The sequence below is a fragment of the Piliocolobus tephrosceles genome, chromosome 6 (assembly GCF_002776525.5).
Source record: "Piliocolobus tephrosceles isolate RC106 chromosome 6, ASM277652v3, whole genome shotgun sequence".
Lineage (NCBI taxonomy): Eukaryota > Metazoa > Chordata > Mammalia > Primates > Cercopithecidae > Piliocolobus > Piliocolobus tephrosceles.
Window position 1 is genome coordinate 124801334 of NC_045439.1, and position 23615 is coordinate 124824948.

A 23615-nucleotide genomic window follows, 5' to 3' on the forward strand; every position below is an offset into this window, starting at 1 on the left:
AAATGACTTTTCCGTCTTGCTCATCTCTAGGGGTCATTTTCCGGTTAGCCTTCGGGGTGCCTGCGTGAGAATTGGTTATACCCTGGAGCGAGTGCTGGGAGGTGCTAGTCCGCCGCGCCTTATTCGAGAGGCGTCAGGGCTGGGAGACTAGGATGTCGGACACGTGGAGCTCTATCCAGGCCCACAAGAAGCAGCTGGACTCTCTGCGGGAGAGGCTACAGCGGAGGCGGAAGCAGGACTCGGGGCATTTGGGTGAGGCACTGGGCTGCTGGGGCCGAGGCTCAACCGGGGGACGGGCGGGATCCCTAGAGAAAAAGTTCCAGAGTCACTGCCCTTTACCAAACGGCCGTTTCTATAAAGCCTCGTACATTGGTACTCCATCTCCCCCTTCAGCAGCACAGACCTTCGCCCTTCCGCAAGTAGTTCGCAGTTCCTCCTCACCCTGGGCCTCGGTTCTTATTGCTAACTTTTATCGGACGGATGCTTGAGCCCCACCCTCGTCCTCCTTGCCCATTCCTCTTTAGACTGCGAGGACGTCGCCTTTGTGAGGCTTCTCAGCCCCCTATCCCACGAAGCAGCAAGAACCCCTTTTTGTTGCTGCTATGGCGCTTTGTTCCCTCAGTTATAACGACTGTTTTGTAGTGGTCATTTCTTGGCACCTGTGGGTACAGTAAGGAAGGAATGAAACTTCATATCCACAGTGCGCAATTTAGTGGCCCATACAGAGTGGCACTCGGTGTTTTTGAATGAGTACCCCTACCGGCGTTGTCTTAGCAATTTACATACCTAGCGGGAATCTGAAAACATTTGTGTTTGATTTCCAAACTTTTTCTCCTCTCCTGTTGCCCCTATGTCGTGATCATAAAACTTGAAGGAAATTTAAAAGATTGTTAAGTTCACTCTTATCCACTCCCTACCCCCAGGACAAACTCTGAATTATTTAAGGCAAACTAGTAACAAAGCTCTGCAAAAATAGTGACTCAATATCACCCTTGTGGTAGATTCTTCCAATATTTGTCAGTATCTTCAACTCCATCTCTAAATCTTGTCTAGATCATGTTAGGTTCATGTGCTCATATTCTGGCCCCAAGAAATAGAAGATGCACTGGCAGGATCCTCTCACCTAATTAATTATCCTTTCTTCGCTACAGTGTTCATGGGTCTAATTAGACAAAAATAAGTAAGAAATTGCCCCTGTCCTCAAGAATTTTAAAAACCATAGGATTCAAAGGTAGATGCTTACAAAAAGGAATGTGATAGGATATATGTACGGAACCAAACGAATGAATCTACAGTCTGTACAGTGAAGAGAAGTAACAAGAGCTGGTGTAGGTAGTGAAGCCATCAAAGCCATCGTAGTGGATTTGGCACTTGAATTTGGCCTTTATGGCTATATAGGACCTAGATAATTAAAGAGGTAAGAGGGGAGGATAGTAGAGTAAGAAGTGCAAGTCATTTGATCAGGCAATAAGTAGTAGTCAAGTCTCGGAGTAGTTCTTGAATTACCTAAGAGGCGGAGTTTTTTTTTCCTTGCTCTAGAAACTTCATTGCTTTATTTATAGATACAATTTTTTGTTTTGTTTCCCCTATTCTTTGGTTTCCTGTTTTGAAACTTTTAAAAAATGTGCATAAATGATGCCAGCGACTTTTTTTTTGCTTTTGTTTTTGAGATAGGGTCTCTCACCGTTGCCCAGGCTGGAGTGTAGCAGTCCTCCCAGCTCATCCTGTGAGTAGCTAGGACTACAGGTGCATGCCACCATGCCTGGCTAATTTTTAAATTTTTAATAGCGATAAGGTCTCATTATGTTGCCCAAATTTGTCTTGAACACCTGGGCTCAAGCTGTCCTCTGGCCTAAGCCTCCCGAAGTGTTTGAATTACAAGTGAGAGCCACCATATCCAGCCTATTTAATTTTCTTGTGGAATCTTTTCCCTTTCAGTAATGGCAGTTGCAAAAGGGGACCTGAGGATCAGGTAGTTGTTTGTTTCAACAGAGTGATCTGCAAAATTATTTAGTTAGTTAGTTAGAGACAGAGTCTCCCTCTGTCACCCAGGCTGGAGTGCTGTGGCATGATCATGGCTCACTGCTGCCTTGACTTCCCAGGCTCCAGCGATCCTCCCACTTCAACCTCTCAAGTAGCTGGGGCCACAGGCGTATGCTACCACGCCCAGCTAATTTTTGTATTTTTGGTAGACGGGGTTTCACCATGTTGCCCAGGCTGGTCTCTGAACTCCTGAGCTAAAGCAGTCCACTCGCCTTGGCCTCCCAAAGTGCTGGGATTACAGGCATGAGCCACCATGCCTGGCCTACAAAATTAACTTTTAAAAAGCCACTGTATTGGTGTACTACATCATTGATTACTTTGTGTTCACGTTTCTGTCGTTTTTGTAACAGACCATCCTCTATCTGTGGTGGTGGTGGTTGTTTCTTGGTTTTAATTGTTCCTCATCATACTTATTTTTTTTCTTTTTTTTGAGACAGAGTTTTTGCTCTTGTTTCCCAGGCTGGAGTGCAATGGTGCGATCTCGGCTCACCGCAACCTCCGCCTCCCAGGTTCAAGCGATTCTCCTGCCTCAGCCTCCCGAGTAGCTGGGATTACAGGAATGTGTCACCACTCCCGGCTAATTTTGTATTTTTAGTAGCGACGGGGGTTTCTCCATGTTGGTCAGGCTGGTCTCGAACTCTGGACCTCAGGTGATCTGCCCGCCTTGGTTTCCCAAAGTGCTGGGATCACAGGTGTGAGCCATTGTGCCGGGCATCATACTTCTTTATACTTTTCCATTTCTAAATTCATACTCTTTCTTTTTCTTTTTTTTTTTTTTTTTTTTTTGAGACGGAGTCTTGCTCTGCCGCCCAGGCTGGAGTGCAGTGGCCGGATCTCAGCTCACTGCAAGCTCCACCTCCCGGGTTCACGCCATTCTCCTGTCTCAGCCTCCCGAGTAGCTGGGACTACAGGCGCCCGCCTCGTCGCCCGGCTAGTTTTTTGTATTTTCTGTTAGAGACGGGGTTTCACCGTATTAGCCAGGATGGTCTCGATCTCCTGACCTCGTGATCCGCCCGTCTCGGCCTCCCAAAGTGCTGGGATTACAGGCTTGAGCCACCGCGCCCGGCCAATTCATACTCTTTCAATGAATGATTCTAATTGTTCTTGGTCATGTTAAGCTTCATTTCATTTTTCTTTTTTGTTGTTTTTTTTTTTTTTTTTGAGACGGAGTTTTGCTCTTGTTGCCCAAGCTGGAGTGCAATGGCACGATTCTCCTGCCTCAGCCGCCTGAGTAGCTGGGACTACAGGTGCGTGCCACCACACGTAGCTAATTTTTTTGTATTTTTAGTAGAAACAAGGTTTCACCATGTTAGCCAGGGTGCTCTCGATCTCCTGACCTCATGATCCGCCTGCCTCGGCCTCCCAAAGTGCTGGGATTACAGGCATGAGCCACTGTGCCCCGCCATTTCGTTTTTCCATGATATTAGCTACATTTTGGTATTAGCCAAACTTTTTGCTGTATGCAGACCTAACTACTAGAGAGTGATACTTTCATCCAGGTCCTTGCTAAACATGTTTAATGTTTTTGACACTAAGACTGTATTCTCCCTGCATGTAAATATCCTTTTTTATGTTTATTTTTTCTTTTTTAGATGTGAGTATCTCTTGACTTGTATATCTAGCTAATAATATAGCTAAGACCCTTTTTTCTGTGTGTGTGTGTGAGACAAGAATCTCATTCTGTTACCCAGGCTGGAGTTCAGTGACATGAACACAGCTCACTGCAGTCTTGACCTCAGGGCTCAAGTGATCCTCCTGCCTCAGCCTCCTCCTGAGTGGCTAGCACCACAGGTGTGCCCTGCCATACCCGCGTAATTTTTAATTTTTATTTTTTTGTAGAAACAGGGTCTTGCCGTGTTGCCCAGGCTGGTCTTGGACTCTTGGGCTCAATCTATCCTCCCACTTTGGCCTCCCAAAGTGCTGGGATTACAGATGTAATCCCAGCCTAGTTAAGACTCTTATAAGCCGGGCGCGGTGGCTCAAGCCTGTAATCCCAGCACTTTGGGAGGCCGAGGCGGGCGGATCACGAGGTCAGGAGATCGAGACCATCCTGGCTAACACGGTGAAACCCCGTCTCTACTAAAAATACAAAAAACTAGCCGGGCGAGGTGGCGGGCGTCTGTAGTCCCAGCTACTCGGGAGGCTGAGGCAGGAGAATGGCGTAAACCCGGGAGGCGGAGCTTGTAGTGAGCTGAGATCCGGCCACTGCACTCCAGCCTGGGCGACAGAGCAAGACTCCGTCTCAAAAAAAAAAAAAAAAAAAAAAGACTCTTATAAAAGTATTTTTGGGGTTGTAATTAAATGTATCTTGTCTTCTGACCCAGAGCTTGATCTGACCCATCATTTGGTACTGTGGTAATAGGTAAAGATGAAACACAAATTAAACCAGAATGTCACTGTTCTATCTGTGTTATTTTGATTATTTCAAAGAATGTATTTTGTTGAGCTTTAGGATTCTTAGGAAACCCTTGTGAAACATACTCTATCGTAAGTTCATTAATCATGCTGTCATGTAAGATATAACCCAAGACTTGATAAAAGTTCACATTATTGCATTTATTTCTCACCAGAAATAAAAATTTGCATACCACATCTTATTTTTTATAGCATTACTGAAATCTGATAATTATCGACTACTGAACTCAGTGTCAAAAGACAAGGATAGAAAATGAACTAAAATGTATCCATATCGTTAATAGTGGAAAATACTATGGGCAAAATATTGGGAGACCTTCGTTAGATTGGCATTTTTATCATTCATTCATTCATTCATTTATTTATTTATTCATTTATTTATTTATTTATTTATTGAGATGGAGTTTTGCTCTTGTTGCCCAGGCTGGAGTGCAGTGGTGCGATCTGAGCTCACTGCAATGTCTGCTTCCTGGGTTCAAGCAATTCTTCTGCCTCAGCCTCCCGAGTAGCTATGATTACAGGTGTCCACAGCCTTTGGAAGGCTAAGGCGGGTGGATCACCTGAGGTCAGGAGTTCACGACCAGCCTGGCCAACATGGTGAAACCCTGTCTCTACTAAAAATACAAAAATTAGCCAGGTTTGGTGACAGGTGCCTGTTGTATGTACTACAGGCATATACAACCTTGCTCAGCTAATTTTTTGTATTTTTTGGGCAAAACACCCAACAGGTTTTTTAGGTTGCTTAGGTTGGTCTTGGACTCCTGGGCTCAAGTCATCCTCCCTCCTCAGCCTCCCAAAGTGCTGGGATTATAGGCATAAGTCTCCATGCCTGGCCTCCTTCCTTTTTAAGGATAACTAATATTCCACTGTATGTATATAACACATTTTGTTCATTCATCCATGGGTGGGCGTTTGGGTTACTTCCACCTTTTGGCTATTGTAAATAATGCTGCTATGAACCTGGGTGTATGAATATCTCTTTGAGACCCTGCTTTAATTTTTTTGGGCATATACCCAAAAGTGGAATTGCTGGATCATATCGTAATTCTGTTTTTGATTTTGAGGAAGCGCCATCCTAATGGGTGTGATATCTCATGTTGGTGAAGTATATCTTTTTTTAAAAAAATTACTTAAAAAATATCTTTAATTGAAACAAACTAGATTTGGCCAGGTTTAGCACATAGTAAATATGTGAACTGCTCCAGTATATTTCATGAGATTGAAGATGTGCATATAAATGTTGACATGTTTAAGGATTCAGCAAATTAGTAATCTGACCATATTAAGTTCAGTGGTCCTCTTAATTAAAGGGTAAATCAAATATTATGTATTATTTTGCTGAACCCAACACATTATTTTCGTTAGATTAGAAGCAGAGTGTCAGTGTAGTTGCAGCAGATCAGAGGCATTGAGTAAATGTGTTGAATAAATAAATGAATGAATACCTTATGAAGGATTTGGAACCTAGGGATTCGGAATCATTTTCTGGACAGTAACTGGTTTTAGGGATGATAAAACTTTTCCCCAAATGTCTGTATACATACAAAACTTTGGACGTGAAAAGTTTACAGAATTTCATATGAATAACAATTGTATTAACCAGCAGTTAAGTTTTATCCACCATATTAAACAAAAGCTCCCTCTTCCCAATAACCTTAAAAGAGGTATTTTCAGCTCTAATATTCTGAATGTAATATGGGGGGAAAAAAACCTCCCAGGAGGTGTTATTAATACAAGGATTCATAACCAAAATTATATCACCAGATATTGGAATGAGCAGTATTAAATCAGTCAAGTTACCAATGAGAAAAGTCAGTATCAAGTCATAGGTACTTAAATATTTATGCTAACGTGGTTCTTTGTTCTTTTTTTTTTTTTTTTTTTTTTGAGATAGAGTCTCGCTCTGTTGCCCAGGCTGGAGTGCAGTGGCGCAATCTCGGCTCACTGCAACCTCTGCCTCCTGGGTTCAAGCAATTCCCTGCCTCAGCCTCCTGAGTAGCTAGGATTACAGGCATCCGCCATCACGCCCGGCTAATTTTTTTTATATTTTTAGTAGAGACAGGGTTTCATCACGTTGGCCAGGCTGGTCTTGAACTCCTGAACTCGTGATCCACCTGCTTCGGCCTCCCAAAGTGCTGGGATTACAGGCATGAGCTACTGTGCCCAGCCTAACATGGTTCTTTTTATAGATTTCTCACTTAAAAATTTTCTCACTTCTTAATTACTCAGAGAACATCTAAATTAACTTACTAACTGGAGAAACTGAAAATGAAAGAAGAAATAGGTGAGAGTGGAATCCTCCCACCTCAGCCTGCTGGGACTATAGGCACAGGACACCAAATGTGGCTAATTTTTAAAAAAAATTTTCTGTAGAGACACTGGGTTTCACCATGTTCCCCTGGCTGGTCTAGAACTCCTGGGCTCAAGTGATCCTCCCACCTTGGCCTCTCAGAGTGCTGGGATTACAGATAGAAGGACCACACCAAGCCCTGAGTCAGATTTTAATAAATTCAGTTTCCATTAGAGTGGAAAATTTTCAAATTAATGAATTATTTATTTATTTATTTATATTTTTTGAGACAGAGTCTTGCTCTGTCGCCCCGTCTGGAGTGCAGTGGCATGAACTTGGCTCACTGTAGCCTCCGCCTCCTGGGTTCAAGCAATTCTCCTGCCTCAGCCTCCTGAGTAGCTGGGATTATAGGCTTGCGCCACCACCCCCGGCTAATTTTTTTTTTTTTTTTGAGACAGAGTCTCGCTCTGTCGCCCGGGCTGGAGTGCAGTGGCTGGATCTCAGCTCACTGCAAGCTCTGCCTCCCGGGTTTACGCCATTCTTCTGCCTCAGCCTCTGGAGTAGCTGGGACTACAGGCGCCCGCCACCTCGCCCGGCTAGTTTTTTTTAGTATTTTTTAGTAGAGATGGGGTTTCACCGTGTTAGCCAGGATGGTCTCGATCTCCTGACCTCGTGATCCACCCGTCTCGGCCTCCCAAAGTGCAGGGATTACAGGCTTGAGCCACCGCGCCCAGCAATTTTTTTTTTTTGTAGTTTAGTAGAGACGGGGTTTCACCATGTTGGCCAGGCTGGTCTCGAACTCCTCACCTCAAGTGATCCGCCCACTTCAGCCTCCCAGAGTGCTGGGATTACAGGTGTGAGCCACAGTGCCTTGCCAGAGTGGAAATATTTAAGTAAACAAAATATTTCTAAATGTAAACTAATGGCCTACTTATTTTATTTAGCAATTTCAGTTTAGGTACTAGGAGTTTAATATTTCATCTATATTTGGCCAGGCGCGGTGGCTCAAGCCTGTAATCCCAGCACTTTGGGAGGCCGAGACGGGAGGATCATGAGGTCAGGAGTTCGAGACCATCCTGGCTAACACGGTGAAACCCTGTCTCTACTAAAAAATACAAAAAACTAGCCGGGCGAGGTGGCTGGCGCCTGTAGTCCCAGCTACTTGGGAGGCTGAGGCAGGAGAATGGCATAAACCCGGGAGGCAGAGCTTGCAGTGAGCTGAGATCCGGCCACTGCACTCCAGCCTGGGCGACAGAGCCAGACTCCCTCTCAAAAAAAAAAATTTCATCTATATTTTAATTAAATAACCACAGATATTAGACTTTCTCAAAGGTAACATTTTGTCCTAATTTTAGTTTCTCAAATCTTATGAAGGTTATGATGGCTACCCAGCTTGTGAAGTAATAGATGATAACAATATAGTCAGGAAATACCATTTGGTAACCAAGGCTTCAGCAAAGTATTAAGATTATTGTGATTGTGAGTGTTACAGGTAACACTGTTGGCCCCCGACGTTGTCATTTTGTACACTTTGTTGATCAATGGCCTGAATTCATTAAAATTCATACTACATGCCTCAAAAAGAATATTGGATCCCAGCTTAGGTTGCTGAGTATATTCCTGGCCTTTATTAAAATGTAGGTAGATAGAAAGGTGGTAGGGATATTTAAATCTATCATGCTGCTAATTTACTTTCTTTGTAGCACAGCAAGGATAGGGAATTAGGAAAACATTACTCACCCAATAGAGAAAAGGTAGATAGAAAATCCAATATTGACAAAACAGTTAATGCTTTAGTATGATTGAGGATAGGTAATCTAGTGCTAAAGTTGGTCAGAGAATTTCCTGCACAAAATGAAAGATCTATTTATGGGAATGCTAGAGAATTTGACTTCTCAGAAATATATAGACCAGCAGTGGTTGCCTTTTTTCATTTTTACTTCTCTTCATTCTTAGATCTACGGAATCCAGAGGCAGCATTGTCTCCAACCTTCCGTAGTGACAGCCCAGTGCCTACTGCACCCACCTCTGGTGGCCCTAAGCCCAGCACAGCTTCAGCAGTTCCTGAATTAGCTACAGATCCTGAGTTAGAGAAGAAGTTGCTACACCACCTCTCTGATCTGGCCTTAACATTGCCCACTGATGCTGTGTCCATCTGTCTTGCCATCTCCACGGTAATGACCTGACAGAGTTAGGATTTACAACTTATTTTCAGTTCCTGGTCAGTGTCTTATTGCCCCTACCTCCTCTTCTCTAGCCAGATGCTCCTGCCACTCAAGATGGGGTAGAAAGCCTCCTGCAGAAGTTTGCAGCTCAGGAGTTGATTGAGGTAAAGCGAGGTCTCCTACAAGACGATGCACATCCTACTCTTGTGACCTATGCTGACCATTCCAAGCTATCTGCCATGATGGGTGCTGTGGCAGAAAAGAAGGGCCCTGGGGAGGTGGCAGGGACTGTCACAGGGCAGAAGCGGCGTGCAGAACAGGACCTAACTACAGTAGCTGCCTTTGCCAGTTCATTAGCCTCTGGTCTGAGCTCTTCGGCATCAGAACCAGCAAAGGAGCCAGCCAAGAAATCAAGGAAACATGCTGCCTCAGATGTTGATCTGGAGATAGAGAGCCTTCTAAACCAACAGTCCACCAAGGAACAACAGAGCAAGAAGGTAGGGGTCATGTGAAAATACTCTCACAATATGCTCTTAATTATAGCTTTGTTTGACAAGGATTTACCCCTAGGGCAAGGAAGTGTTTTTAGAATTGAGGGTTTACAGTGGTTCTCAACCGGGGATGATTCCCTACTGCCCAACTCCCAGGGGATCTGGTAATGTCTGGAGACATTTTTATTGTGACACATGGGGGAGTGCTATTGGCATCTAGTGTGTAGAGGCCCGGGATGGTTGTTAAACATCCTACAGTGCATAGTAGGACAAACCCCCACAACAAACAGTTGTCTGTCCCAAAGTGTCAGTAATGCCAGTGTTGACAAATTCTGATTTAGATAATCTGTCATTGAATCTGAAAGAATTGGATCAAGAGAAGAGGAATCCAAATATATAGAAATATAGGGAGCTATTTCTCTTATATTTCTCCCTATATTTCTGGAGAGGAATACTAGACCAGTTATAGAAATTGACTAAATAATGTGAATTGGTTCTGAGTATAAGTATTGGGCTGACATGAGTTCTTATCTGTTTGGTACTTCTAGTGCGTAAGTTTGAACAAGTTAATTAACTTCTCTTGAGCCTTAGTCTTCTCATCTGTAATGTGAAGATAATACCAGCATATCCTGCCTTTATAGAATTGAATAGACTCTGAGCTAAAAAGTAAAGTGTTTAGCACTATACTTTTTAGTTCAGCACCCAGTAAATATGTTTTTTTGTAGAAGGAATGCCTTCCTGGGGAGGGGACGTTAATATAATTTTTAGCAGTAGGAACCAGGACTCTTCCATTTTAATTTCATCCCAAATGCATATTTGTGAGGAAGGACTGAACCCCTAACAAATCTCTTATCTGAAGGCTCCAATTTTCCAATATTAAGTTAGCTAATTTAGGGATAGGCACAATGGCTCATTCCTGTAATCTCAACACTTTGGGAGGCCGAGGTGGGAGGATCACCTGAGGCGAAGAGTTCAAGACCAGCCTGGGCAAAATAGTGAGACCCTATCCCCACAAAAAGTAAAGTAATTAAAACATTAGCTGGCATGGTGTCTTGCACCTGTATTCCCAGCTACAACTGAAGGCTGAGGTGGGAGAATCACTTGAGCCTGGGAGTTCAGTGGGAGAAACAGTGAGTTATGATTACACCACTGCACTCTGGCCTGGGTGACAGCAAGATCCCATCTCTTAAAAAAAAAAAAAAAAAAAAGTTAGCTGATTTATCTCTTATAAGACATCAATGTCAAAAAGAATTTGCAGAGTTGGTCTAAGAGCCAGTTTGATCTACAAGACATTTTTAAGTGCAAGGCTACTTCTGTCACAGGTCAGTCAGGAGATCCTAGAGCTATTAAATACTACAACAGCCAAGGAACAATCCATTGTTGAAAAATTTCGCTCTCGAGGTCGGGCCCAAGTGCAAGAATTCTGTGACTATGGAACCAAGGAGGAGTGCATGAAAGCCAGTGATGCTGATCGACCCTGTCGCAAGCTGCACTTCAGGTCTCTTGGAAGGGAATGAGGTGGGATGGGTTTGTCAGAAGCAGCCATTCCTTTTCAGCATATTCCTTCCAGTCATTGGGGTTCTGTCTGTAATCTTAGTTCATGGTTTGTGTAAGTCCTCCAGACCCTGAAGGTATACTTTCAGAAGTGCATTGTGTGGGAAGAATACAGGCTGTACTCCCAAATAACTTTTTTTTTTTTAAAGAAAAAGCTCCCTCAGAATAACAAGGTATGTCTGTCTCTCAGCCACGGTGAAAAAGTACTCTGAAAGGAGGATAATCTTAGGAGAAAAGGAACCTGAACTCTTAGGTCAGTGTTTTATTCTGTTCTAACCAACTAAGTCTCCTGCACTGCTTGCCTTCCAGTGGTAAAACAGGAAACCCAGACTTTACTGAGAGATGAATTACAATTGTTCTGTAGTATGAATTATGGATTTCCATGCTACCTGCCTCCCTTAAAACTCTTGGAGAAAGCTCTAACAATAGAATTAGGGGAGGGTAATAAAATAGGAGACATTTTCAAATCATTTGAAATTTGAACTGTTGGATCTACGTCTGGAGCACCATCTTGATTCTCCCTTTTTATTTTCCCAGACGAATTATCAATAAACACACTGATGAGTCTTTAGGTGACTGCTCTTTCCTTAATACATGTTTCCACATGGATACCTGCAAGTATGTTCACTATGAAATTGATGCTTGCATGGATTTTGAGGCCCCTGGCAGCAAAGACCACACGCCAAGCCAGGAGCTTGCTCTTACACAGAGTGTCGGAGGTGATTCCAGTGCAGACCGACTCTTCCCACCTCAGGTACCTGTCTGCTCAGAAAACTCGTCTTAACTTACAGATTTTGAGTAGGGCAGCCATACACGTTAAGAAAGCAGAGCATAATCAGCAATATTGTTTTGCTTATTGGGAATGGAGGGGGATAGATAAGCTTGTAAGGGAATAGGAAAAATCAAATGGAAAAGAGGGACTCGGGCCATGAATCTGAGAGTTAAAGTAGGGAAGATGACCAAATACCACTTTATGCAGTGGATCTGTTGTGATATCCGCTACCTGGACGTCAGTATCTTGGGCAAGTTTGCAGTTGTGATGGCTGACCCACCCTGGGATATTCACATGGAGCTGCCCTATGGGACCCTGACAGATGATGAGATGCGCAGGCTCAACATACCCGTACTACAGGATGATGGCTTTCTCTTCCTCTGGGTCACAGGCAGGTAATGCAATTCAGTTATGTAGGTATGGACAGATACAATACAGAGTGAATACTGAGTGGGAGATAAAATCCTGGGTTTTCGTAGCCCTACTATTAAATGTATGACTGATTTAGTCTTTTTTTCCGGGGGACAGTCTCACTCTGTTGCCCAGGCTGGAGTGCAGTGGTGTGATCTCAGCTCACTGCAACCTCAGCCTCCTGGGTTCAAGCAATTCCCCTGCCTCAGTCTCCTGAGTAGCTGGGATTACAGGCACGTGCCACCATGCCCAGCTAATTTTTTCTTTTTGTATTTTTAGTACAAACTGGGTTTCACCGTGTTAGCCAGGATGGTCTGTATCTCCTGACCTTGTGATCCACTCACCTCGGGCTCCCAAAGTGCTGGGATTACAGGCGTGAGCCACCATGCCCAGCCAGTCTTTTTTTCTAGTGAGTCCTAATGCCCATTTACAATGCAAATTATACCCTGAATATATATTTAACTTTACATTTGTTCTTTGAGAAAGGTAAGGTTGTTGAGAATACTGTTTTATCTTTTCATTCTTAGATCCACCATGCTGCTTTTGGTGTTGTGCATGTAAATGTTCACTGAATGTCTACTGAAAAGGTGTTTATGGTGTTTCTAACACATCATATATTTTGAAGAGAAAAAAAATAAGGGCATACAAATAGTTGTTTAACTCATTTCTTCCTAGGGCCATGGAGTTGGGGAGAGAATGTCTAAACCTCTGGGGGTAAGTAGTGGTTGTGTTGCTTTCTTTTGAGGGTAATACTGTTATAGTGAGATACATGTTTTCTTCTCCCAGAGTATTCGGTGATTCCTTGCTTCCATAAATGGTACTACCCCTAACTGTACGTTTGACTAAAACTCTAGTTCTTTTTTATGCCCCACAGGTATGAACGGGTAGATGAAATTATTTGGGTGAAGACAAATCAACTGCAACGCATCATTCGGACAGGCCGTACAGGTCACTGGTTGAACCATGGGAAGGAACACTGCTTGGTGAGCAGCAGTAGGGCCCAATTCAATAGGTGGAGCACAAAAGAAGAATCATTTGATTTCTTACTGAGAAAAAGTTCAAAAGGTGGTTTCATAAGGTAATCTGTTATCTGTGGTGAGCAGGTTGGTGTCAAAGGAAATCCCCAAGGCTTCAACCAGGGTCTGGATTGTGATGTGATCGTAGCTGAGGTATGTGCTTCCCAGGCCTCCAAAGCTTCCACATTTCTGTTGGTATCAGTTATTCATGTTGGGTGTATTCTCATCCCAGATTTTTCTCATTTAGATCACAAATGTAATAGAAGGGGCTAGAATTGCAATCTTGTGTAACTTAAAAAGCAGCTAGTTTTTATTTCCTAGGTTCGTTCCACCAGTCATAAACCAGATGAAATCTATGGCATGATTGAAAGACTATCTCCCGGCACTCGCAAGATTGAGTTATTTGGACGACCACACAATGTGCAACCCAACTGGTAAGGTGACCAGAGAACAGGCTAGTCCTCAAGGGGCTATTACTTATGATTAAGGGCATAACTTAGTAGAGCTTCACACTGTATTCCACTAGTCCATAAATGAGCTTCAGAGGATTCATAAACCACTTAAGCTTGTATTTAAACTGTTTTATGAGATTCTACAAATATTCATTAGAAACTCAACAGGTTCTAGGACCCAAAGCACTGCTCCCTAGGGTTTCTGTTCTCTTCACAATCTAAGGATCTTCCTCAGCCATTCTGTGATATATTGAATCTGCCCCCTGGTGGTTATGAAGTTATCTATTTAATCTGTCAATAATTATATCTTTCATCCCTTTAATAGAGCTTAAAACACATGCTGCTAGCATTTTGCTTATCCAAAGAGTACTCCCTGGTAGCAGCAACTCTGTGAAGCAGGCCTAAGCCTTAGTTACTAACCCTCAGATAATACAGATCCAGTCTATTTTAACACCAGAATCTATGCCAATTCTCAACTAGTCATTCTGCCATATACTATTCTAATGTTCTTTTTAGAAGAATTGGCATATTTGATATGATGATAGGCAGTCTTCATTTGGTATACATTTTTTAACAATATTAAACCCTCTAATTCCAGGATTTCTGGTTTGCCCCTCCTTTTCCCATTTCAGGATCACCCTTGGAAACCAACTGGATGGGATCCACCTGCTAGACCCAGATGTGGTTGCACGGTTCAAGCAAAGGTACCCAGATGGTATCATCTCTAAACCTAAGAATTTATAGAAGTACTTCCTTACAGAGCTAAGAATCCATAGCCATGGTTCTGAAGAGTGATATTTGTACAATAGCTTTCTTCTTTATTTAAATAAACATTTGTATTGTAGTTGGGATTCTGAAGTCCATTCTGGCTCTGCCACTTAACAGGGTGTAATCTTGTGCAACTCATCTCTCAGTATTTCTTATATGTGAAATGGAAGTATTACCTCATTGGGTTGCTGTGAGGGTTCAAACTAAATGAGTGCATGGGAAACATTAAAATGATCATTATAGGCTAGGCACAGTAGCTCACACCTGTAATCCCAGCACTTTGGGAAGCCAAGGTAGGAGGATAACTGTAGCCCAGGAGTTCAAGACTAGCCTGGGCAAAATAGTGAGACCCCATCTCTACCCCCACTCTCCAAAATCATTAAAAAAACAGGAATGCAGGCTGGGTGCAGAGGCTCACACCTGTAATCCCAGCACTTTGGGAGGCCGAGGTGGGCAGATCATAAGGTCAGGAGTTCAAGACCAGCCTGGCCAACATGGTGAAACCCTGTCTCTACTAAAAATACAAAAAATCAGCTGGGCGTAGTGGCAGGTGCCTGTAATCCCAGCTACTCTGGAGGCTGACGCACGAGAATTGCTTGAACCTGGGAGGCAGAGGTTCCGTGAGCTGAGATCGCACCACTGCACTCCAGCCCGGGTGACAGAGTGAGGCTGTCTCAAAAAAAAAACAAAACAAAACAAACACCCAAACACCCCCCCCCCCCCCCCCCAGAAAACAGGAATGCATAGGATAAAACTATGTACATGGTTGGTTGATGAGGAGGTTCTCTAGGACAGCGTTTCCTGTTTTACAGACAGTAAAAATTTGAGTTTTATTTAAAGTTATCACCACTTGGACTATCATGCTGTAAACTTCTGCTTATTCTGTTACAACTAGGTGGCTTTTCTAATCTGTTTTTCTTTAGATTATGTCCAAGAAATAATGATAGATCTATGGTCTTTTGAAGATATTTCATCAAACACAAGTGAATACAACTTTAGACTTTGGTAAAACCTCTTACTAACGATGTAGTTTTGCCTCTTAGATTCATGAACTGTGATAACTCAGATAAGGATGGTAACTGCAGAAATAATATATATAAAGAGAAATAAACTCCTGGGTGATGTCATTTTCCATGTGGCGCAGTGTGCCTGTGTTGAAAAGTTTTGTTCTCAAAGCAGTGTATTGATGTGATAATGGGGAATAACATTTTTTTATGAGGGAACCTTTAATAGAATCTCTTAGCCCTTTTAAAACGGATACACACAGTGGCGTTTTCTCCTAGGCTCAAAGCTGAGTACACTCCTGTAATTTTAATAATATTTTAGGCAAGTCCTATGACAATTATACCAACAAGTTTCTTCAACCCCAACCACCCCTACCATATCTATGCTTTGCTTGCCCATACTCCCTTCACCCTTTCCTCTGCTATTACCACTGGTATTTCTGCTTGTGGTTGAAAATAAAAAGCATCTCCAGATTGCAGCAAATTCAGTGGCTCTGCTCCATAGCCTGGCCTCTGACGAAGGAAAAGGGGTGAAACATGAACGGCCATCATGGGTTGTGATCAGGCACTACCAGAAGCCCAGCTTATGTTTCAAAAACAGGCTCTCGGACATGTTCCCAGCAGATAACTCTTCACTGGCTTGGAGAACAGGAAGGACTATTTCACAAACAGTACTGTGTTTGAATTTCTAGAGGCTACCCAGGCCAAGAATACATCCCTAAGAGAGAAAAAGACACACAAACAGAATTATACACAAACTGAAACAGAATTACAGCCCATTTTTTTTTTGAGATGGACCTCCCGGGTTCATGCCATTCTCCTGCCTCAGCCTCCCGAGCAGCTGGGACTACAGGCGCCTGCCACCACGCCTGGCTAATTTTTTTTTTGTATTTTTTAGAGACGGGGTTTCACCGTGTTAGCCAGGATGGTCTCGATCTCCTGACCTCGTGATCCACCCACCTCGACCTCCGAAAGTGCTGGGATTACAGGCGTCAGCCACCACGCCCAGTCGCTACATTCTTTTTATCTGTCTTTATTTTTATTTTTATTTTGAGATGGAGTCTCACTGTTGCCCAGGCTAGAGTGCAGTGGCGTTATCTCCTTGGCTCGCTGCAACCTCCATCTCCCAGGTTCAAGAGATTCTTCTGCCTCAGCCTCCTGAGTAGCTGGGTCTATAGGCGCCCGCCACCATAGCCCAGCTAATTTTTGTATTTGTAGTAGAGATGGGGTTTCACCACATTGGCCCAGCTGGACTTTTTTTATTGGTCTTAAGCAAATAGGTTCCCAGATAATTTCCTGCAGCATTATGGTGAGATAGTATCACCTTAGAAATATAAGAACAGTGGGCTTAAAAGTCACAAGTAGAGGCAATGCTAATTTACTGTAGAGTTTTTGAAATAGGAAATAGAAATGCCTTGTCCTACAGCTATAGGTAATTCCCAGGGAAATTTGGGGAGAGGGGTAAAATCTTCCAAACTTCTCCCCATTTCCCTCACAAATTGCAAATTATCATATGCTACTTTCCACTTAGCATTTCTCCCCAGATTCTAATTCCCTAAGTAGTCTGATTTGCACTAAGGATTGAAAAGCTAATATTTGCAAACACTAACAGCCTAATGTATTATCATATTTTTAAAGAGTATAGAGAGGTATGTGGTAACTGAAAAATGTGAACTGCTGATTACGTCATCTTTGGCTATGTGGCAAATGGAAGCTCTTAAGCAGGGGAGCTTTTCTAGTAGACCAGATAGATATATAGCAACCTACTCTACCTAAGGTAAGGTGACACTGAGATGCTGATTTTATGCTCAAGATTACCATGTTTCCCAACAGAATTAACTGACCAGTATCTGAATTATAAAAGGGGGAACTGTAAGCTCACCTGCAGTGCTTCACCACACACTCATTGCTGCAGTATTCATTGTCCCAGTCCTTACTCACAATGGGAGGGTTCTCACAACCAGACCTCACACATCGAGGCTGGGGTGAGAGTGCCACAGGACTCCCACTCACCAATTCAACATCCATCTGAGACGGAGACTCAACCTGTGAGAGCAAGAGAGTACCAAAGTGGATTAAATTGCTCCCTGCCTAGCTAGCTAGTTGAAACCAATGAAGCAAAGGGTATTACAATTCCTCACACTGCGGGTAAAACTGGAGAAGAAGGTGAGTTCTTGGTCTCCCCCTCAACAGTCTAGCTTCAGAACTTTGCCAAGCAGAATGATGGAAGATTTTTCCCATCAGGAGAAAGGTGGGCATGTGGTAATGCTTTTTTTCCCCCTTAAGCCTGGCTAGTCAAGTAAAGTAGTGGGAATAAAGAGGTAGTGCCTTTTTTTTTTTTTTTGAGACAGAGTCCTGCTCTGTCTCCCAGGCTGGAGTGCAGTGGCACCATCTCGGCTCACTGCAAGCTCCGCCTCCCCGGTTCATGCCATTCTCCTGCCTCAGCCTCCTGAGCTAGTAGCTGGGACTACAGGCACCTGCCACAACGTCCAGCTAATTTTTTGTCTTTTGTTTTTTTTTTTTGAGGCGGAGTCTTGCTCTGTCGCCCGGACTGGAGTGCAGTGGCCGGATCTCAGCTCACTGCAAGCTCCGCCTCCCGGGTTTACGCCATTCTCCTGCCTCAGCCTCCCGAGTAGCTGAGACTACAGGCGTCCGCCACCTCGCCCAGCTAGTTTTTGTATTTTTAGTAGAGACGGGGTTTCACCGTGTTAGCCAGGATGGTCTCGATCTCCTGACCTTGTGATCCGCCCGTCTCGGCCTCCCAAAGTGCTGGGATTACAGGCTTGAGCCACCGCGCCTGGCCCTTTTTGTATTGTTAGTAGAGATAGGGTTTCACCACGTTCTCCAGGCTGGTCACGAACTCCTGACCTCAGGTGATGCACCTGCCTTGGCCTCCCAAAGTGCTGGGATTACAGACGTGAGCCACCACGCCCGACCATATTTGTGTTTTAAAAAACAATGGTATGAGCCAATTAAATTTTTCTGGCTATACCCTCTGCCCCACACACATTTAAAACATCAAGCTAAGGAACTTAAGACCCAGGATAAACGAAAAGCTTTATATGTCCAAAGTTTAAGATCCTTGGGTAAACAACTCTGAAAAATAACTGTTTAGGCTGTATCCTGTCCAGCTGAACTAGTGGCCTCTGCTTAGTTAAGGAATGGTCCTTATCTTCCTGTATCTCACTAAAAACACTATGGGGTACGTGGTGGCTCAATGCCTGTAATCCCTGCACTCTGGGAGGCCGAGGCGGGCGAATCACAAGGTCAGGAGTTCAAGACCAGCCCAACCAACATGGTGAAACTCTGTCTCTAGTTAAAAATACAAAAAATTAGCTGGGTGTAGTGGCGAGTACCTGTAATCCCAGCTACTCGGGAGGCTGAGGCAGGAGAATCACTTGAACCCAGGAAGTGGAGGTTGCAGTAAGCCAAGAGTACACCACTGCACTCCAGCCCAGGCAACAGAGCGAGACTCCGTCTCAAAAAAGAGAAAAAACCACAGGGTGGGCACAGTGACTCACACTGTAATCCCAGCACTTTGGGAGGCCGAGACAGGCAGATCACCTGAGGTCAGGAGTTCAAGTCCAGCCTGACCAACATGGAGAAACCGTCTCTACTAAAAATACAAAATTAGCCAGGCATGATGGTACATGCCTGTAATCCCAGCTACTCGGGAGGCTGAGGCAGGAGAATCACTTGAACCCAGGAGGTAGAGGTTGTGGTGAGCTGAGATCGTACCATTGCACTCCAGCCTGGGCATGGACATCTCAAAAAAAAAAAAAACCACCAATATGGGTACCTTGGGTAAGACAAGTCACTGTTGCAAAGAAACCCCATCTGCAGGATGTTGTGTGTTCCTGGTTGCTGGGCATTAAATGCTAGTAGCAACCCCCACTTTTATTTGGTCAACCAAAAATGTTTTCATACATTTCCACTAGACTAGAGGAAAGACTTAAAATCAAAGACTCACCTCAGGAACTACATCTGTGATCATCTCACAGATAGTCTCAGGAGAAGTTGCCTCCACTGTATGGGCCTCAGGGCTGTTGTTCATAGGCCGCTCAGGACTACTTTCCACAGTTGGTGGGACTAAGGTAGTCTGCATTTTCAAAGTGGGTAGAGGCACACTCTTGATCTGCAGAGGAGGCGGCTGTTGCTGTAAATTGATTCGAACTTTCTGAGGTGGAGGCTGTTGCATGGCCTGGAGTGGAGGAGGCTGCTGCAGAATGGTAACTTGCTGCTGAGTTGGGGGCTGTGGCATCTGTTGTAATGGAGGGGGCTGTAGTCGGGGTGGAGGCAGTTGCATAGAAGCAGCAGCAGCTGCTGCTGCTGCTGCCTGCAACACTGACCGAGTGACAATCTGGGCTTGTTGACTGGGCTGGATAGTGGCTGTACTGGTTTGGCCTAGCTGGAGCCCCCGGGAGGTCACCACTGTGGCTGGGATAACAGTAACCATCCCTCCTTGAGACATAGTAATGGACGAGGGCAACATTTGTTTGGTAATAATCAACTTGGTGATATTGGGCTGACCCCCAGCTCCAGAAGATGCCTGGTTTGCCACATAGGATGAAAGGGTGGAGTTAACAACAATGGATGGGGACAGGGCAGGGGGCTCTATTGAAGCTGGTGCTGGAGATGCTGGGTCAACAGTAGCCATAGGAGGTGGAGAAGGAGTTTGTGATGGTGGTGCTGGATCCAATTCCACTGTTTCCACAGTGGCCTAAAAGAAGACAATAAATAAATAAATAAATAAATAAATAAATAAATAAATAAATAAATAAATCACTTGGTTGTGTTTACTTCTTAAAACTGCTAACAAATACTTCCAAAAAACTTCTTACTGGTTTAAATATTCATCTACCCTATCCCTAATAAATAAATCACTTGGTTGTGTTTACTTCTTAAAACTGCTAACAAATACTTCCAAAAAACTTCTTACTGGTTTAAATATTCATCTACCCTATCCCTCTTACCTGACACTCCTGGTTGTCTTTGTAAGCAGCCAGTGCCTTCAGATACTCTTTCTTGGCAGCCTCAGTTTTCCTCTTATATACCTGCAAAAAAGAGACTTTATTTTATTTTATTTTATTTTATTTTTTGAGACGGAGTCTCGCTCTGTCACCCAGGCTGGAGCGCAGTGGCTGGATCTCAGCTCACTGCAAGCTCCGCCTCCCGGGTTCACGCCATTCTCCTGCCTCAGCCTCATAAGTAGCTGGGACTATAGGCGCCCGCTACCACGCCCGGCTAGTTTTTTGTGTTTTTTAGTAGAGACGGGATTTCACCGTGTTCGCCAGGATGGTCTCGATCTCCTGACCTCATGATCCGCCCGTCTCGGCCTCCCAAAGTGCTGGGATTACAGGCTTGAGCCACCGCACCCGGCCAAAAGAGACTTAAAAAAAAAAAAAAAAAAAAAAAAGACTCCCCATACTCCTAGGGAAGACTGATAGTTCTGTATTATTTATCAATGAGTGACAATTCATCTTAGTCTAATCACTGACAACCCCTATCAGTGAATACAATTCTGAAAGCTAACAGTCAAGACAACCTCTATGGCAGACTCACTCCACTGAGCATACCTCTGAAAGACAACCAATCAACAGGAGTCTGGCAAGAATAGCTACTATTTATTTTATTTTTTCTGAGCCAGAGTCTTGCTCTGTTGCCCAGGCTGGAGTGCAGTGGCACGATCTTGGCTCGCTGCAAGCTCTGCCTCCCAGGCCACTGCACCTGGCCTTTTTTTGAATTTTTTTCTTTTTTTTTTTTTTTGAGATGGAGTCTCGCTCTGTCGCCCAGGCTAGAGTGCAGTGGCCGGATCTCAGCTCACTGCAAGCTCCGCCTCCCGGGTTCACGCCATTCTCCTGCCTCAGCCTCCTGAGTTGCTGGGACTACAGGCGCCCGCCACCTCGCCAGGCTAGTTTTTTGTATTTTTAGTAGAGACGGGGTTTCACCGTGTTAGCCAGGATGGTCTCGAACTCCTGACCTCGTGATCCACCCGTCTCGGCCTCCCAAAGTGCTGGGATTACAGGCTTGAGCCACCGCGCCCGGCGAATTTTTCTTCTTTGGATTTAGACTCCTGGTTTCAAGCGATTCTCCTGTCTTAGCCTCCCAAGTAGCTGGGATTACAGGTGTGCACCACCATGCCTGGCTTGTTTTGGATTTTTAGTAGAGACAAGGTTTCACCATGATGGCCAGGCTGGTCTCGAACTCCTGACCTCAAGTGATCTGCCTTCCTCAGCCTCCCAAAGGGCTGGGATTACAGGTGTGAGCCATTGGGCCTGGCCCTCTTATCACATTTAAAAAAAATTTTTTTTTGAGATGGAGTTTCACCCTCTCTCGTCCCCCAGGTGGCCCAATCTCGGCTCACTGTAACCTACACCTCCCGGGTTCAAGCAGTTCTACCTCAGACTCCTGAGTAGCTGGGACTACAGGCAGCCACCAGCACGCCTGGCTAATTTGGTATTTTTAGTAGAGATGGGGTTTTACCATGTTGGCCAGGCTGGTCTCGAACTCCTTACCTCAAGTGATCCGCCTGCCTCGGTCTCCCAAAGTGCTGGGATTACAGGCGTGAGCCACCGTGCCAGGGTTTATTCTTAAATTCTTACAGTAAAATTATTACTGTGTGGGTTTAGGAGGTAAAGCTAAATACTACCACCAGAAACAGCACAACAAAAGCCAAGAACAAACTAGAGGGTTTCACTCATCTATCCTTGTGATCAGCCCTTAGCCCTTCACTGTCACTAAACAGAAGTGTGCAATTTAAGATGAAAGGGCTTGGCCCTACCAGAGCTTCTTCCACACATTATTTAAGATATTTTTGGGGCTGGGTGCGGTGGCTCAAGCCTGTAATCCCAGCACTTTGGGAGGCCGAGATGGGCGGATCGTGAGGTCACGAGATCGAGACCACCCTGGCTAACACGGTGAAACCCCATCTCTACTAAAAATACAAAAACAAAATTAGCCCGGTGTGGTGGTGGGCACCTGTAGTCCCAGCTACTTGGGAGGCTTAGGCAGAAGAGTGGCGTGAACCCAGGAGGCGGAGCTTGCAGTGAACTAAGATCGTGCCACTGGCACTCCAGCCTGGACGACAGAGCGAGACTCTGTCTCAAAAGAAAAAAACAAAAAAATTTTAAATAGGTTTTCTGGAGTCAGTGTATGGCTGCAACTTCTAAGACAAAGGATGATATTTAAGTGTCATTAACAAACAGCTGATATTAGATAAGGACATGTAAGAAAAAACAAAACCTCTATTTTTCTCTAAAAACTTCTGGAACATTCACTACTAGTTCCTCAACATTTGCTCACCTGTTTTTGCTCCTCTCCAAGACTATCCCACATGGAGGCCACAATTTTTGAAACCTCACCAAAAGTGGCATTAGGATTCTGTCCCTTGATGGCAGCCTGTGTATCACGAAAGAATAAAGCATATGCTGAAACTGGTTTCTGAGGTTCATTAGGATCTTTCTTTTTTCTCTTCTTTGGGGCCTTCTGCTTTTTCCCTGCTTCCACCACCACTGTCTTCTGGCTGGGAAGTTGCTGTAAGAGAGAAAAAGAATTACACAATGGATGATGACAAGTATTATGTCTGGAAACTAGCCACATATATGGAATTTTCAGAAATGCTAAAAATCATGGAAATAGCATTAAAAGACACTGGTCAAGTATGGAGAACCAATAAGAATAGGGATTGAGAGAATTATAAACTGGAAATTGGGAGGTGGAACCCCATACCCAGAAAAGAGCAGAGGAGATGGCATGGCAAAGCTAAAGAATACTGATTAAGCTCTGTATCCCAAGAATTTTACCCTAGAATATCACAGCAGAATTGATTTTGACAGGGAATGCCTCACCCTCCGGAAATCCTCAACACCATCCTCGTGAAGTGAACTAGTAGGTGAAGGGGTGGTTGAAAGACGATCTTCAGGTGACTGGGCAGGTGGTAGGATGGTGCCACCCCCTAAGCTCAAACCCAGTTGGGAACTCAGTTCTGACTGATCAATGGTGGTCAACTGGCTATGCCCCATCAAGCCAGATGTCATGTCTGTCATTGGTACATCAATTGTAACAGGTGGGTTGGCACTATACTGAGTTCCTATAGAGTGGTCCAAGTCCTGAGAGAAGCAGAAGGACTAATTAAACACTAAATAAAAAAACGCCACTTTCCCCCCCTAAATTTAAGATAGCTTATAAATTCCCTGCCTACCCAGATTGTATCATTTAAAATACAAAAAATAAAT

General features: G+C 44.2%; 2 protein-coding genes across 2 annotated transcripts in view; one reads left to right on the forward strand and one right to left on the reverse strand.

Moving 5' to 3' along the window:
• On the forward strand, nucleotides 1–14460 carry METTL3 (methyltransferase like 3). Its single transcript, XM_023230465.2, has 11 exons — nucleotides 1–252; nucleotides 8705–8922; nucleotides 9006–9410; nucleotides 10727–10902; nucleotides 11496–11712; nucleotides 11938–12125; nucleotides 12817–12855; nucleotides 13016–13124; nucleotides 13245–13310; nucleotides 13479–13591; nucleotides 14242–14460. The coding sequence occupies exons 1-11, from the start codon at nucleotides 153–155 to the stop codon at nucleotides 14351–14353; spliced, it is 1743 nt and encodes a 580-aa protein (XP_023086233.1). The 5' UTR covers nucleotides 1–152; the 3' UTR covers nucleotides 14354–14460.
• The window catches only part of TOX4 (TOX high mobility group box family member 4), a 23966-nt gene continuing 13796 nt past the window's right edge, over nucleotides 13446–23615 (reverse strand). Inside the window, exons 4-9 of the mRNA XM_023230464.3 lie at nucleotides 23229–23489; nucleotides 22684–22914; nucleotides 20355–20435; nucleotides 19352–20101; nucleotides 17264–17427; nucleotides 13446–16099 (exon numbers count right to left, since the gene is read on the reverse strand). Of these exons, the coding sequence (XP_023086232.1) occupies nucleotides 16039–16099; nucleotides 17264–17427; nucleotides 19352–20101; nucleotides 20355–20435; nucleotides 22684–22914; nucleotides 23229–23489 (1548 nt within the window). The 3' untranslated portion in view covers nucleotides 13446–16038. The remainder of the gene's footprint in view (nucleotides 16100–17263; nucleotides 17428–19351; nucleotides 20102–20354; nucleotides 20436–22683; nucleotides 22915–23228; nucleotides 23490–23615) is intronic.